Source organism: Ambystoma mexicanum, chromosome 4p (assembly GCF_040938575.1).
Source record: "Ambystoma mexicanum isolate Mex_15411 chromosome 4p, UKY_AmexF1_1, whole genome shotgun sequence".
Classification (NCBI taxonomy): domain Eukaryota; kingdom Metazoa; phylum Chordata; class Amphibia; order Caudata; family Ambystomatidae; genus Ambystoma; species Ambystoma mexicanum.
The window spans coordinates 1,164,292,119-1,164,306,222 of record NC_090927.1 but is presented as its reverse complement, the minus strand read 5'-3'; the positions used below and the strand labels follow the sequence as shown (position 1 = coordinate 1,164,306,222).

The 14,104-nt window shown below is 43.3% G+C and overlaps 1 protein-coding gene across 17 annotated transcripts in view; it reads left to right on the top strand.

Moving 5' to 3' along the window:
- The window catches only part of SYNE1 (spectrin repeat containing nuclear envelope protein 1), a 1,651,720-nt gene that overhangs the window by 874,124 nt on the left and 763,492 nt on the right, over window positions 1–14,104 (top strand). For all 17 annotated transcript variants that reach the window (XM_069606781.1, XM_069606782.1, XM_069606785.1 and 14 more), the window contains 4 exons: window positions 1,524–1,679; window positions 4,180–4,350; window positions 8,686–9,012; window positions 12,827–12,979. In XM_069606781.1, coding sequence (XP_069462882.1) covers window positions 1,524–1,679; window positions 4,180–4,350; window positions 8,686–9,012; window positions 12,827–12,979 — 807 coding nt within the window. The remainder of the gene's footprint in view (window positions 1–1,523; window positions 1,680–4,179; window positions 4,351–8,685; window positions 9,013–12,826; window positions 12,980–14,104) is intronic.

Below are 14,104 nucleotides of genomic sequence, written 5' to 3'. Positions count from 1 at the left end.
AATACATCCCATCCTCCAGCTGTGTGTGCAAATGACATTCAACTGGTTTTCAACCTAAAGAATTATTCCAATGTCAATATAGACACACATAACACCTTGCCTCTCAAAGGGTCTTAAATGGCTTCAGGACACCCAACCACATCTTAAGTGGCAGTAAATCCGAAATCCTCTTCATCAGCCTTCCCTGCCTGAACGGTCTGTGTTTTATCTGCATGCATGATTCAGTGTGTAAACAGTAGGCACCATTAGGAAAGGTAACACAATAGGAATTACCCCTGATTCCAAAGTAACCTTTCCAGCAGCAGGCGAACAAACACATAAGGTCATGGAAATCCCACCTCCAATTTCAAGAATTCAAGGAATGCTACCCTTTGTGAATCAAAACCACTGAATCGAGATTATCTGATCCATAATCCTATACTGCATTGACTACAGCAATGTTACTTGGGTTTCCCCTCAAGAAAACTATTAACTAGATATAGATGATCCAAAAAAGCAGGACAGCCTACATGGAGCCTCAAAGTCGGAGACCATATTGCCCCAGCACTTAAAACCACCCATTGGCTTCCCACAAAAGCAGGAAACCAATACAAAGCAAAACGGGCCTGATTTACAAAACATTTTTCAATGGGATAGTGGCATGAAGGTTTCAAATAACTAGCCAAGCACTTCACAAGGTGTATAACAGCAAGATCCCACAGGTCTACACCCGCTAAACAGATCAAACCATTAAACAGCTTCACGTCTAAAACTGGAGCCATGTTGTGACCTTGCTCTGGCCCCAAGCTAGTAAACAACAATTGAGACTTTAAGAGGACATTGTAGTTCAGAAAAGGCTTAAAAACTGAATTTCCTACAGAAGTATAAGGATACGTCTAAAGCACAGGGAATTGCCTTGTACTGTCTCCTCGTGCACACTTAGGCCTACTGGCATGTTGCACTCTACCAGAACCTTAATAATAATAATAATAATAATAATAATTCTGAGAACCTCTGGACCTGCTTCTGAAATATTTTGATCTGTTTTTCTTTGACGATGAAATCCTTGCCTCAGCAAAGTTTTGAATGTGTCTATATGCCCCCTTTCTCGTCCATCTTGCTTTCTCCTCCACTTCTTTCCGTATATGTCACCTTCCTCCCAGCCACCTGCATTAATCCTTTGCGGTCTGAAGCCATTTAACCATTGTTGGTTGTGCATTGCAAACCACAGACAAATTTAGACATTGCATTGTTAAATCGTTGTGATTTTTGCAGCCCCTTGACCCCGAATAGGGGTTGGCATTCCCAGAGAAATCACTACAGAACGAGTCTCTGACATGATTTTGTCTTTTTCTGTCCTTGATGCCATCAGTGTTTGGAAATGCATTGTCATTGCAAAATGCTAGACATGACAGAAATAACTTTTGCCTCTGAAAGAAACAGCTTCTCCTCTTCTTGCCTGTCACATGATCTTGCTGTGTGTTTCTAAATCATCCATGGAGTTGAGACTGTACGAAAAACAGTATTAATTTTGTACACTTCAGAAATGGCATGATGAGGTGTTAGTCTACAAGGACGAAGTGGAGGAAGTCGGAGTGCTAGCCCAGCAGATACTGGAGGAGAGCCACAGTAGCAGCAGGATGGGCAGCCAAGCCACTCAGCTCACTTCTCGATACCAGGCCCTTATCCTTCATTTATTGGTATGTAGAGAACATCAGAATACAAGTGGCAATGCAATCGGACCCCATTTGATTGAAATTGAATAATGGCACTTTGTGTGTTTTGTTTATGTTCCTCACCCTTAGCAGAAGCAATAGTGTGAGCCAACACACTCCTGTTCCTATCAAATTATGTAGAGGGAGTCGTGCCTCGCTGTTTGTCATGCTTATTATTACAAGCTCATGCTTGTCTACTGGCTTTTTGACTACAGTAACGGTATAGTTTATGTCTGCATCATTCTTGCAAAATGAGTTCTGCATAACAACACTGCTTACCCACTTTTCCCCTCACTGTACTATTCTGCCACATGGTGATACTGTATTACTGTAATTGGGACCCAGTGAAAGCCAAAAACACATCCCCTTCCCCATTTTACCTTGCCTTAGCTCCTTTATTCATCAAAATTTTGTAAAACTAGCACAACATAATTAGCTACATCACTGCGATAGGAAGTCCAATACAACATACACCTTTTATTTAAGCAGTAAACCCTGACATGCAAGGGCATTACCAGTCAAGTAATGGCCCAGTGCCCCAGTTACAGTCCAGAGTGAAGCAAGGGCCTTATCTTGGGCCTTGGGGACATTACCTTACCGGTAATGCCGGCCCACATAGTGGATTATAGCTATTAGCACCCTGTATGTTGTCTGTGGTTGCTGCTTCTCAACTTAAAAAAAACCCCTAGAAAACAAAATTACCGCCATGGACATAGGGAAAGATAAACTACATGTAGTCGCTTCTCCCTTTCCATTGTGGTCTTTGCCATGGCAGAGAAGCACTGGAACAGCAAATGTCTATGGCGTCGGCGAGGGACCAGGTAACCGCCGTAAGTGGGACAGGGGTTGACGTAGGGGGAAGTGGTCAGGAGGGTAGAAATTGGGAGGAGCAAGGGAAACAGGGCACGGAAGGACTTAAATACTGCCCGGCAGGGAAGATGGCGGTTCTGTTTCTGAGCAGGTTTGGATCTCGGACAACACCTTGAGGTATATCCTGCCTTTTGAGCTTCCTGATCTGCTGAGAGAACCCATGTCCACCCTGCTGGGAGCTAAATCAAGTTATCACTTTATATACCATAATATAGCACTAATCTTGGGGGTAGCATCTTCAGTATGCTATTGAATCCAGCCTCACTGTTATGCAGCTGAAGGTATTTTCATACTGCATGATATATGTCTCAGATTCCCTTAGTGTCTCAGTATATGGTGGTCGCTAAAGGTCTTTTGGGTTGAATGGGTGCATTTAATAAATGTTATGTTGACCTTGTAATTCACTGCCATAAGAATTTACTGCAGACCACCATATGTAGGAATATAAAACTCTGCTGATCTAGTAACCTTTTCTCATAAATTGCAGCATCGTTTTTGCTCCATAGTCTTTGTAAATCTTTGAGCTGACAACTAATTTCATGTTATTTGTAGGTGTTAAAAGTTGGCTAAATATGGGGCTTATATTCTTATTGCAACGCCTAAAATACAGTCAACAATAAGCCTGTTTGTACTATATACTGTACATTTTAAAACATAATAACCACACGCCTGTTTCAATCAGGGGTATTGTTTGATGAAAGGTTGAAATTAAGGGTTGTCCTCCCTATCGGTTTATAGGTACGATTGCCTTGGAATACTGAAGCCTTTTTTTTATCAGACATTTGATGGGCACAGCATAGCAGGACTGATCCTGCCGTGCAGACTATGGCATGCATCTATTTCTCCTTTCTGAATGATGCTGGCCCTCGCCATTAATTAAGCAGATCCTTTACAGTACAGAGTCTTCAAGTGATCTTGTGCTTTCCTCGACCACTCAGCACTTACAATTATATTTCAGGGTTTTTCTCTGAGTCACAGTAAATGCAATATTTGAGGGACCAGGCTAAAGACTACAGCAGTTGTATTCACTGGGAATGGGGAGCTCATCCTGGTGCAGATATACACAGGATTACATGCACAGTGTTTTCATCCTCTTTGAATTTCACATGCTCTCCCTGGAGATATTGGTACACTTGGCTTCAAGGGTGGGGAAGATACTACATGCAATTTCTTCCAATCGCACACGCCTCACCCAGCAGCCAGGAGGTGTACATGAGGTGAAATGTTAACACTTCCTCTTGCTGTGTGTGCAGTGCACAAATGACCCGTACTTCAGCAGTGCAATCTATTTGTAAGCGCATGCCTATCAGCCATAGTAAGTATCTAGAGCTGCTCCATTGTTGTAAATAATTTGTCACACAAGTGGAAGTCATGTTAAGTGTCTCGATTGACAAACATTATCTAGCTTCTAGGTTTATGTTCGGACATGCAACGTCAATATTTCTGGAGGGTGTCAAGTACACGGGCATTAAATATGTGTGCAGGCTTAATGGTGCAGTAGATACTAGATGCTGGGCACCATTGATGATGGTATGCTTCCCTTAAAGGGATGATAACAATGTGATGTGCATACATTTTCCAATAAACTGTTTCTTGTGCATTATTTCTTTCATAGGAACAAATAAAATGCCTCGACGAGGAGATCAGGAGTATTGAGGAATCTGAAGTAGCGATCAGCTCCTATTCAGACTGGTACAGAGAAGCTGAAAAGAATTTAAAAAATGTGGCCTCCAGCGTTGAAGGAGTAGAGAAAATTGCAATGGAGAAAAAGACAAAAAAACTTGAGGTTAGTCCTTTGTATAGTAAAAGAAGCCAACGTTTCCCTGAAGCTGGATCATTCACCTGATCATAGCCACACAGTCAAAGAATAATACTTAAGAGCCAGTCCATGGAATAATTACTTGAGCACTAGCCTCCCACTCCTTGCTTCAGTTCATCTCTAGTTAATGCTTAAAGGGGAAGATACAAACCATTGCAAGCTAACACGCCCAGATCACTGGGACCTGATTCCATCTACTTGGGTTCTCATTGGGAAGACAATGGTTTGAATCCATCTATGTACTCTTCCTGTCACCGAACATGATTTATTGTGGAGCTGACTTTTCTTCGCTCGCACGTTAAAGTATGCAGAGGGAGTCAGTGGCAGCAAAACCGGAGGTACCGGACAACATATGTGACTTACAGAAAGAAGGGCCGAGGGGTTTAATGCGAGCTTATACTTGGCATTCACCAATTACCTCCAAAGCCTATACTTCCTCCTTCGGGCCTCAGCAGTTTGACTAAATAATCCATGGAAGGACCTAAAGGTGCATTGGTGTTTTGTTTTACATTTTTAGGTGGGAATTTCTCTTGAAACACTGAAAGCATTCTTTGTGGATCTGGTGAGGAAAGAATACATAAGTGTCATCTGGAGGCAGAACATATTATCTAGTGATTACGCTGTTAGGAAACCACAATTTGAATAGCTAACTCACACATTTAACACAGTTCAAAATGCGCGTGGGAAAATCAGGTCATGGACCTGTGACCTCATTGCTCCTTTGTAAACTTGTGGGTCCACTAATAATGTTTGCAATGCATGATGTGCAGGTGCATCCACTTCTTGACTTCATCTTTCCCACTGAACTGGGCACTCTTATCATAGATAATGTTTTGCACAGACCTGTAAAGTCTGTGACTTACTCCTGTGTTTATGAAATCTGTGGTGTTTCTTGTTCTGTATGTGTGTGTTTTGAATGATATTGGGCTAGACAGGTTTGATGAATCCAGTGGAGTCATCATGGATTCCCTGGCAGTGACATCCTCCCATGTGGCCAGGGGACGGCAGCCGCTACCTGATCCTGACCCTGGAGGCAGGAGGGAGGGTCACATAAGAGGAGCCAACTACTGGGCAGATGTCATGACTTCATTGGATGAGGTGTGGTATTCCCCATTTCCCCATGAAGGCGACCCCTTAATATCCCACACCCTAAGGGGCTATTGCCATATATCTGTTCCCCTGTTTACGGAAAGAAAACCACCCTTTTCCCAACATCATTCAGACCAAGCTACCCCTTCTGCTCTAAAAAGCAAAAGCTCTAATTCCCCTTTTTATGGAACTGATTTATAATGTGGAATTAGTGAGAACAAGGTTCCAAATGCTAAACATCAGAAACCGTCAATGGACTTCAACACCCACAACCACCTAAATCACAAACCATCAGTGGACATCAATTCCCACAGCCACCTGAGTACTGAGACAAGGAGGATGAAGGAATTAATGCATAGCAACAAGCGCAGCGAGCATGCTACTTGTTGGTTGATGACGCCTGTATGCAGGACCTTCAAAAATGGTAAGCAAACCTGTAGCAGGGAGAGCTCGGGAGAAGACGTGGCTTCTCCAGTGAAGGCTGACAGAGGCTGGAAGCATGAACCGTGGGCAGAAGCTGGAGGCACGAACAATTATGCAGGGGCTGGAGGTGTGAGTCGGTGTAGCCAACAGAAGAGGACCGAGAAGTAGTGCGAGAAAGGCAGGCTGAGGAGACACCGGAACTGTGAGAGGAACCCGAGAATCCAGCAGCCAAGAGAAGTAGCATGGTCCTTACCAGGAGCCAGAGAAAAGCCAGCGAGCAGGAGCAGAACCATGGGAGAAGCCAGAGAAACGTCAGAGCTGGCAAACTACAGAGTGAATGGCAGAGGAATGCTCTGTAAGCGCGAGCAAGACAGAAGATGCCACACAGAGGCGGTGAGTCTGCTGGAGCAGAATGGGGATCCCAGGGTGTATCGGCGACCACGCCAAAGAGGCTTTAAATGCTGTAAAGATAAAGAAAGTTAATTACTGCAAGAATTATTTGAGGAAGTTACGGAAAGTGAAATACTTCAAGAATTGTTTATGAAGCAAAAGGGCAGATTGCCAACCTGAACCCCAATGAAAAGGAATGCAAATGTGGTGGAAGCTTAAATGAGAACAAGAAGATATACCATGCCAAGAGGGGTAATTGCTGCTAGTTGGAAAGAGAGACTATATCATATGAGGAAGCCCTGGCAAACATACACCGGGCCGTTGAGAGTACAAGAAGAGAAAGTCCTAGAAAACAAAAAGGTCTGATTGTGAAGTGTAAGAGCAAAGTGCTAAACCCGAGACCTCAAAAAGTGAGTACCATTGTGGGGAAAATTTGAATGAGAACAAGCAGATAAACCAAGCCAAGAAGGGTATATGCTACTTGGTTGTAATGACAGACTATAACAAGAAGGAAAGACCTGGCAAGCATACACCAGGCAGTTGAAAGCACAAGAAGGGAAAACCTGGCCAACTTACACCAGACAGTTGTGAGTGCAAGAGAAGTCCTGGCAGGAGAGTATGCCAGGAATCTGCAAGTATATAAAACGTCCTGGCAGCATAGTACACCATGCAGTTATGAATGCAAGAGGGATCCTGGCATGAGAGTATACCAGGAAGTAGGGGTGTCACGGTATTAGTTTTATGACGGTACGATAACCTTCTTGCCAAATGACGGTATATCATGGTTATCGCGGTATAGCAGGTGGAGTTAAATAATCTTAACAAATATTTTCTAAAAGGTCATAAATTGACAGATTTAGCATCACAACCAAAACCAGGCACCCAGGGCCAGAATTGGGCTTTTCAACATACTTTCCACTGAAATGCCTTGCTTCCAACAAACACAAACACACGTGTGGAGAGGAGGAGGGCGGGGGGCCCTGCTGCAACTGGAAAAGCAAACTGAATAGCTTTTCTTAAGTGGTCATTTAGGCTTTATGCTCCCCCACTGGCTACTGGTGAAGATGAACATGTTGCCATCTTGATAACCTGCATGCCACCGATCAATGGAGGCTGATGGTAGTATACGCTTGTGCGCATATACACACACAGACACACACACACACACAGACGCACTCTCTTTACGTTACAGCCTTTAGTTTACTTGTGGGCCAAAAGGTGTTCAGTAATCACGGACATGTTACCCTTTGGTATGGCAGCAGGGAATACCCACAGAGATGAGTGAATTTCGCAGTATGACTTATTATATGTAAATTCAATGATAGAACCAGGGAAATCCCCCAATGCCATATGTTTAGAGAACATTATCCATTATAAATATATAAACCCCAAAGCCGCCAACCCAAAGTAAACCCTTTTCCTTCTTGGCACTGTATCTATTCTTCCTATTGCTAACATATTGATTTTGTGTCAGGCACGTGTGGTTTATGGAATGGCATTAAAAACTGCTCCAACTGAAACTACTTGGCAGACGGCACATCCAACAGTGCAAGACCAAGACTGCGCAGCACTTGCTTACTGCAGCCTTTCCAAATCAGATTGAAAAGCACACTTTACGGTATGAACGGTATAACGGTATAAACAATGTGACGGTTATTATTGTTCAATTAAGTGGTTCAGGGTATCTTTAACAGCATTCCGTTATACCGTTACATCCCTACCAGGAAGTTGCAAGTATATGAGAAGTTCTGGCAGGGGAGTATACCAGACAACTTGCAAACCTATAAGAAAGGACAAGGCAGTGTTTGTTAAAGAAGGAACTTTTGTCGAAGAAGAACCTATAAGGTTAAACTGTTTTTATTTACCTGACAGGATTGTTGTTGACCAAGAAAAGACACAAAGAACTGTTAGTCCAAGAGACATTGTTGCACCATTGCAGAATCCAGGGAAAGGGAAGTTCTCAACCGGAACCAAGCCCTTTTCATCCTGGAGAACATTTACTTTGGAGTTGTGCTATTTCTTTTATGAACACTTTTTCAGGTTAAAGACGTTTCCTTTTTCACATTATTATTTTGTTTGTAGTGTGAGGGTCAGAATAGAATGTTTGGATACAAAGGCGGCTTTTGATTTTTGAAATTCTGACACAGTTCCTTAGTTTTTGGCTATATGTAGGTAAACAGAGAGACATTTTCCCAATCAATTCATTTAACAAAAGTCTTTAACCAAAAACATGACAACTTTGTGTCCATCTTTCATTTCTGACCCCTCACACAGGCTGTTAACAAATTGCTGTGCTTCTGAGAAAGTAATAAGCACTTGGTAGACAAATATAAGAGTTACAGTGGGAGCATATTTTGAAGTACCAGTGACATAATTATCTGTTTTACTTTAAATTTGCAGATCCTCCTCAGTGACATGGACAAGGGCCAAAGTTTACTGAAATCCGCACGAGAAAAGGCAGAGCGGGCTATCTTGTACTTGGAGGCAAGGGAGGCAGACCAACTGAGAGATGACATGCACAGCCATGTGGAACAGCTTGAAGAGCTGACAGGCAGTATCAGGCGAAAGCACACAGCCTTGGACAAATGCCTCCATTTAGCAAAGGACTACACAGACAAATTCAAAGTGCAGTCTCGTTGGCTAAATGAGTATCAAGCCATCTTGCATGCCCCTGTGGAGCCTAAAACTGAATTGTATGAAAAGAAGGCACAACTAGCCAAGTACAAGGTAAGCGCTGTATATATTATTATTGTCCCAACCTTTTGTCCCAGGACAAGGAGGAAACAACTACTTTGAAACATAAGTTTAGCTTTGAAAGGATGGGTGATAATATGTGCTAACATCTGCATGATCATTTTAGTTTTTGTACATTTATAAAGCGCAATGTTTACCCAAAAGCATCTTGGTTCCCAAGAACTGAAAAACCATCTTCTAGCAAGAGCTAAGAACATACAGTATGACGGGATCATACAAGCACCGAGACCCCAAAAATGCAGAATCTGAAAATGTCTGAGATTTTTTTTTAGATTTCGCCACAATTATATTTAGGGGGTGGGTTAGGTTAATACATAATGTAGGGGGGTATGACAGAGTCTATTAACTTATGCCATGGATAACCATCTTTTAAAGAGTCTTTGGAAGATGTGATTTTCATTGTGAAACTCATTGTAAGTGAAAGGGAATTGCAGAGGCCAGCTACCACAAAAGGCAAGAATGGCCGCCATTCAGTCAGCGATGTATAGATGTAATAATTATCTTGTTTTGAGAGTGTTTGTGATATTTGTTGGATTAGGATAGTGAAGAGGGAGATAATAATTTGAATTTTATTTCATCTAAATGGGCTATATCACAATTATTTATACTAATGTGGTTTTGGCCAATGAAGGGACATGCACGGGAGGTGCTCTCTCTTTGTACAAGACTCTGACAGATATGTAAGGAAGGTGGAATTTTCCCTTGGAATTTCCTACAGCTTCAAGGAAAGATCCCACTCTCTCCCAAACTGTCTGGGGAAAGTACCTGCTTCTTCGCTGTGGATGGCTGGTAATGGGACTGCGTCAATATGTAAAAGGATGCACAAGGGGTGGATTTGGGGAGGCGTGCATTCCACACAGGAAATGTACACTTCTGCTAGAAACTGTGCTGCTGGTGGCTACCTATGCCTTCTGTCCTAAAGTCATGCTTCCCTCGCTGGCCGCCTGCTCCTCCTTCCCCAAATTGATAGTGGCACTGTTAGGTCAGTTTTTCTAAAGTCCAACTAAAGGCTTCATAAAACCATACATCTGAGGAAGTAAATAAATCCACTCTTAGTTTAAGGCTGTACCACCTGAGAACATTTGATAGCGTAGACAGAGCAGCCAGGCTTATCTTAGGAGGTAGAGAGGGCTGTAGCTTAGTACAACTAAATTGTAGCATACATATGGTCCAACGAAAAAACACAAACACTATGGCCCTCATCAAGAGTTGGGCGCTAACCCCGGCGGTAATAGCCCTACCGCCAAACCCCCCGGCGCTATTAGCGCCCGATCATGGGTTTGGCGGAACGGTTTGTTCCTATTCCCCATTGGGCCCATTCGGGAATTCTGCGGTATTAGCGCCGGTGGTAATAGCGCCGAAAATCGGCACAATCGTGGCGGATTTGCCCCCAGCTCAGAGCTAGCTAAAGTGTTCAGGGACTTCACAGAAGGCTCCCTATGTGTGTTTCAGCATTAGGCATGGGCAAGTGGTATGGACAAACCCCCAACCACACAAATCATCCCCACAGGATTCACACAAGACTTAATCTAAGCATTACCCAAGCCCACACAGTACCTTAGGAGAAAAGAAGAGCTTCTGGGTGGATGCCTTGAAGATGCAGCAGCACAAGACCCAGTCCCTGGATTCTTGGTCTGGAGATGAAAGAAACGGACACTGGGTGGGAACTTGCAGCAGCAGTCACAAGAGGAGGCGTCCAGCAAAGGATTTTGCTTGGATGCTCGCGGCTCTGCAGATTTGCCGCCTTTTTATAGCAACCAGATGAAGAACGAATATTGCCGGCCGCATTCTCTTCACTCTTTTGGTCCCCCTCTCTGGTGTGGGGACTTCAGGGATTCGAATCGTGTCTCTGGAGATCCAGCAGGAGTCCACCAAAGTTTCGGACAAATTCGGACTTCAGTAGACCATGCCCGACACTCAGGTTTGAGGTCCCAGCGTATTGGCGGTTTGGAGGCCAGCAAGGTTGCAGCACATCTTGGGATGGCTCAAAATGCAGGTCTGCTTGAGGCTAGTGGATCTCACCAGACTCTGGGTAAGAGTTGTTGCATTCGGGACACCAAGGTCGATTGGAACGAAGGGTTGCATCAGGCTCCGGTTACACAGCAGACTCTCCGGTTTGCTGGAAATGGCTACAGATGTCTTTTTTTCATCTTCCTCTTCGGATTCAGCTCCAGTGGTCGACTTGTCAGCAGCTTCCAGGTTCAGAGAATTTATCAGGAACTACAGCACAACTTCTGCAATCTCTCCCTGTAGTTTACAGAAAGGGGTGGTCTGGCTGTCTAGTCGGGACAGCCAGCCCCCATTGAGACTGGGTTGCTTTCAAGCAAGGTGAAAGACAAAGGGCTACAGAGTTTTGGACTACTCTCTCACTTCCTGCCTTCTCAGACACTCTCCGAGCCTTGGCAGGGAATACAAAGGAATCCTGTTGAATGCAAAACTTCCACTGAGGTTGTTCCCACCTACAATGGCAGGGGAAGCCCTCAGAAAGAAAAAGCAAACGAGAAATAGTGGGGAAAAAAAGTAGCCCACCATTCTTGCAGAATGGTTGCACTTCTGTGCATTACCGAGGTTGATTTCACAGCCAGCGAGTAATAAAGACTAAAAGTCATAAAGGTAAAACAACTGCCACCAGCCATTCAAGTAAACTTGCAATTGTAACAACATTTTTTACCAGGTAAGTAAGAAAGGGGATACATTGTATCCCCCAGCACTCCACATAAGGTGGGGTGGGCTGGCTCCCTAATATCAATTTATAGGGAATGTGAGTCCCTTTTTACTTCTTGTGAACAGTAGTTCACCCAAGAAATAATAAGAGAACTAAAAGGATGCCCCTGGATTTAAAATACTGTGTGCTGCCATAGTATATTACGGCCTGTCCAAAGTTTTATGATTCTATAACTCGATTCATACACTAGAGGGTGATATAAAAAGGTCAAACCTAAAAAGAGTATAAGACTATGTGAGAGGGGAAAAAGATTACCACTCACCAAGGGACAAGATCAAATAATTATCAAGTCCAAGCGAAATGTTCTGGGGTTGACATGTCAGGAATATTTATCATAAAGATGAACATCTTAATTAAACAGCACCATTACTGCTGGCAGCACAGCAGATGCTGGTGCTTCACTGTGAAAACTGCAATTGTGTGTAGGCTCCAGCATGAGAGAAAAGCCCTGCAAGGAGCTGGTTCACAATAGCCGTATCATTTAATGACATCCAGGTCGGTAGTGACCAGGTGTCTCAGTTTTTCTTTGGGTCCCTCTGAGTCTGACCCTGGGCAGTATCTACCTTAGGCTGCGCTGAACCTCTGTAGAGAAGAGCAAAGGGAAGGGAAAGAAAATCGGGGCTAGAAATACAACAGAGGAAGGCATGAAATTCACAAATAAAGTTGACAATGAAAAAGAGGAAAACCAAGGCCAATAACTTTAACTTGTGAGAGAAGAGAGGGTCCTCGGGTGCGGGGGTGAAATGCTCACCATAAGGTAAACTCCTATATTGATACATTCGGTAATAATAGGCACCCGTGTGATTCCTTACCATGAAGCGAACCATGCACAGTCAAGGCAAGGGTAAAATCACTTTGGGGCAGAACCAGCGGTACCACGAGAATGGGGAGTCAACAGTTATTTGACAATGAACATATTCTAAATGGAGAGGCCCTGACATTAACAAGATAAAGACATGTTTGATGCATATGAATTCTGAAAGTCTTGTTCGACTGTGTGGTCACTTGTATTTCATACACAATTACACATATAACTAATAATTATGCTGCTTTCATTTGAAGTCGATTCAGCAGACCGTTCTATCTCACGAGCCTTCCATAAAGCTGGTAAATGAAAAGGGACAAGCCCTCCTTGAACTAGTTCATGATGCTGCAGTGGGCAACAAGATCCAGAAGCTGCAGGCCGATTACCAGGCACTCTGCAATTCAGCAAAGGTAAACACATTCCAGTCTAAAGATGAACGTATGTGATGGTTTTGAAAGAATGTGATGTAGTTGGAACCTGTTAAACTTGCATTGTCTTCTTTGTGTGTATCTAAGTTTTTCATTTGTTTTGAAGAATACCCCATGATCACTTTTTCAAATGCTCATTGCATATTTCTGTGCCATATTGCATCACAGTCCGCATAATTATCATCATTCAGTCTGTTGTATGTTTGTATGCCCATCTATCTTTCTGCTAAGCATCATACGTCTGGTGTGTCTGCACTCTTCTGATATGTCTCTGTCAAGACATCTAGCCGGGCATCAACTGTCGGTCATGATTGCTATTGTACATAATTTATGTTTGTGTTTGGTTGATATTCCAAATATGGCTCTTGCTGTAGTTGTGGTGGATAAAGTGTAACTAGTATTAATATTAGCAGTATTAATACTCCTATTAATACAAATAGTACCAATGCTACTTGCACTATTAATATCAGTACCATAGCTAATAAAAATCATAATAATAATAATAGACAGTCTGACAGCTCTGCCAGAGCTAGGCAGCAACATTAGATGAGGTGACAAGGGACATGATACATTCCATCTATTCCATCTTCTGAGGCGTGTCCCCTGACCTCACAATCTACTTGGAATCACTTATTACAGGCAAGCAGTGACGTAATGTTCTTAGTACAAGGGATTTTTGATATGAGAACTCACGTGTCATAAGGAAATGATGAGCATATTACATGCACATACGTATTAAAATCCTACATGACTTTAAAGTACTGCTGAAGTTCGGGGAGTGCTTATGTATCGGGTGAGCCATAACTGAGTTCAGAAGGCTGAGGGTGCAGTGAGTACACACGCATATCTGTGCCTCTAGGAGACCAGTGTTGCATTTGACTGTACACTCCACCCACTGACCCTTTACAGAGGCAGCAGGGTGGTTTAGAGAAAATAATGTTCCAGAGAAAGCCCACCACACTAGATAACTTATCAACGGGCTCGACAATCTGTGGATCTCCAGATGTTTTTGACTCACCAATGATCGCTCACTGTAGACTGTGCTGACTAGGGCTGATTGCAGTTGAAGGCCAAAATATCTGCGAATGCAAAGGTTGCAGATCCCTG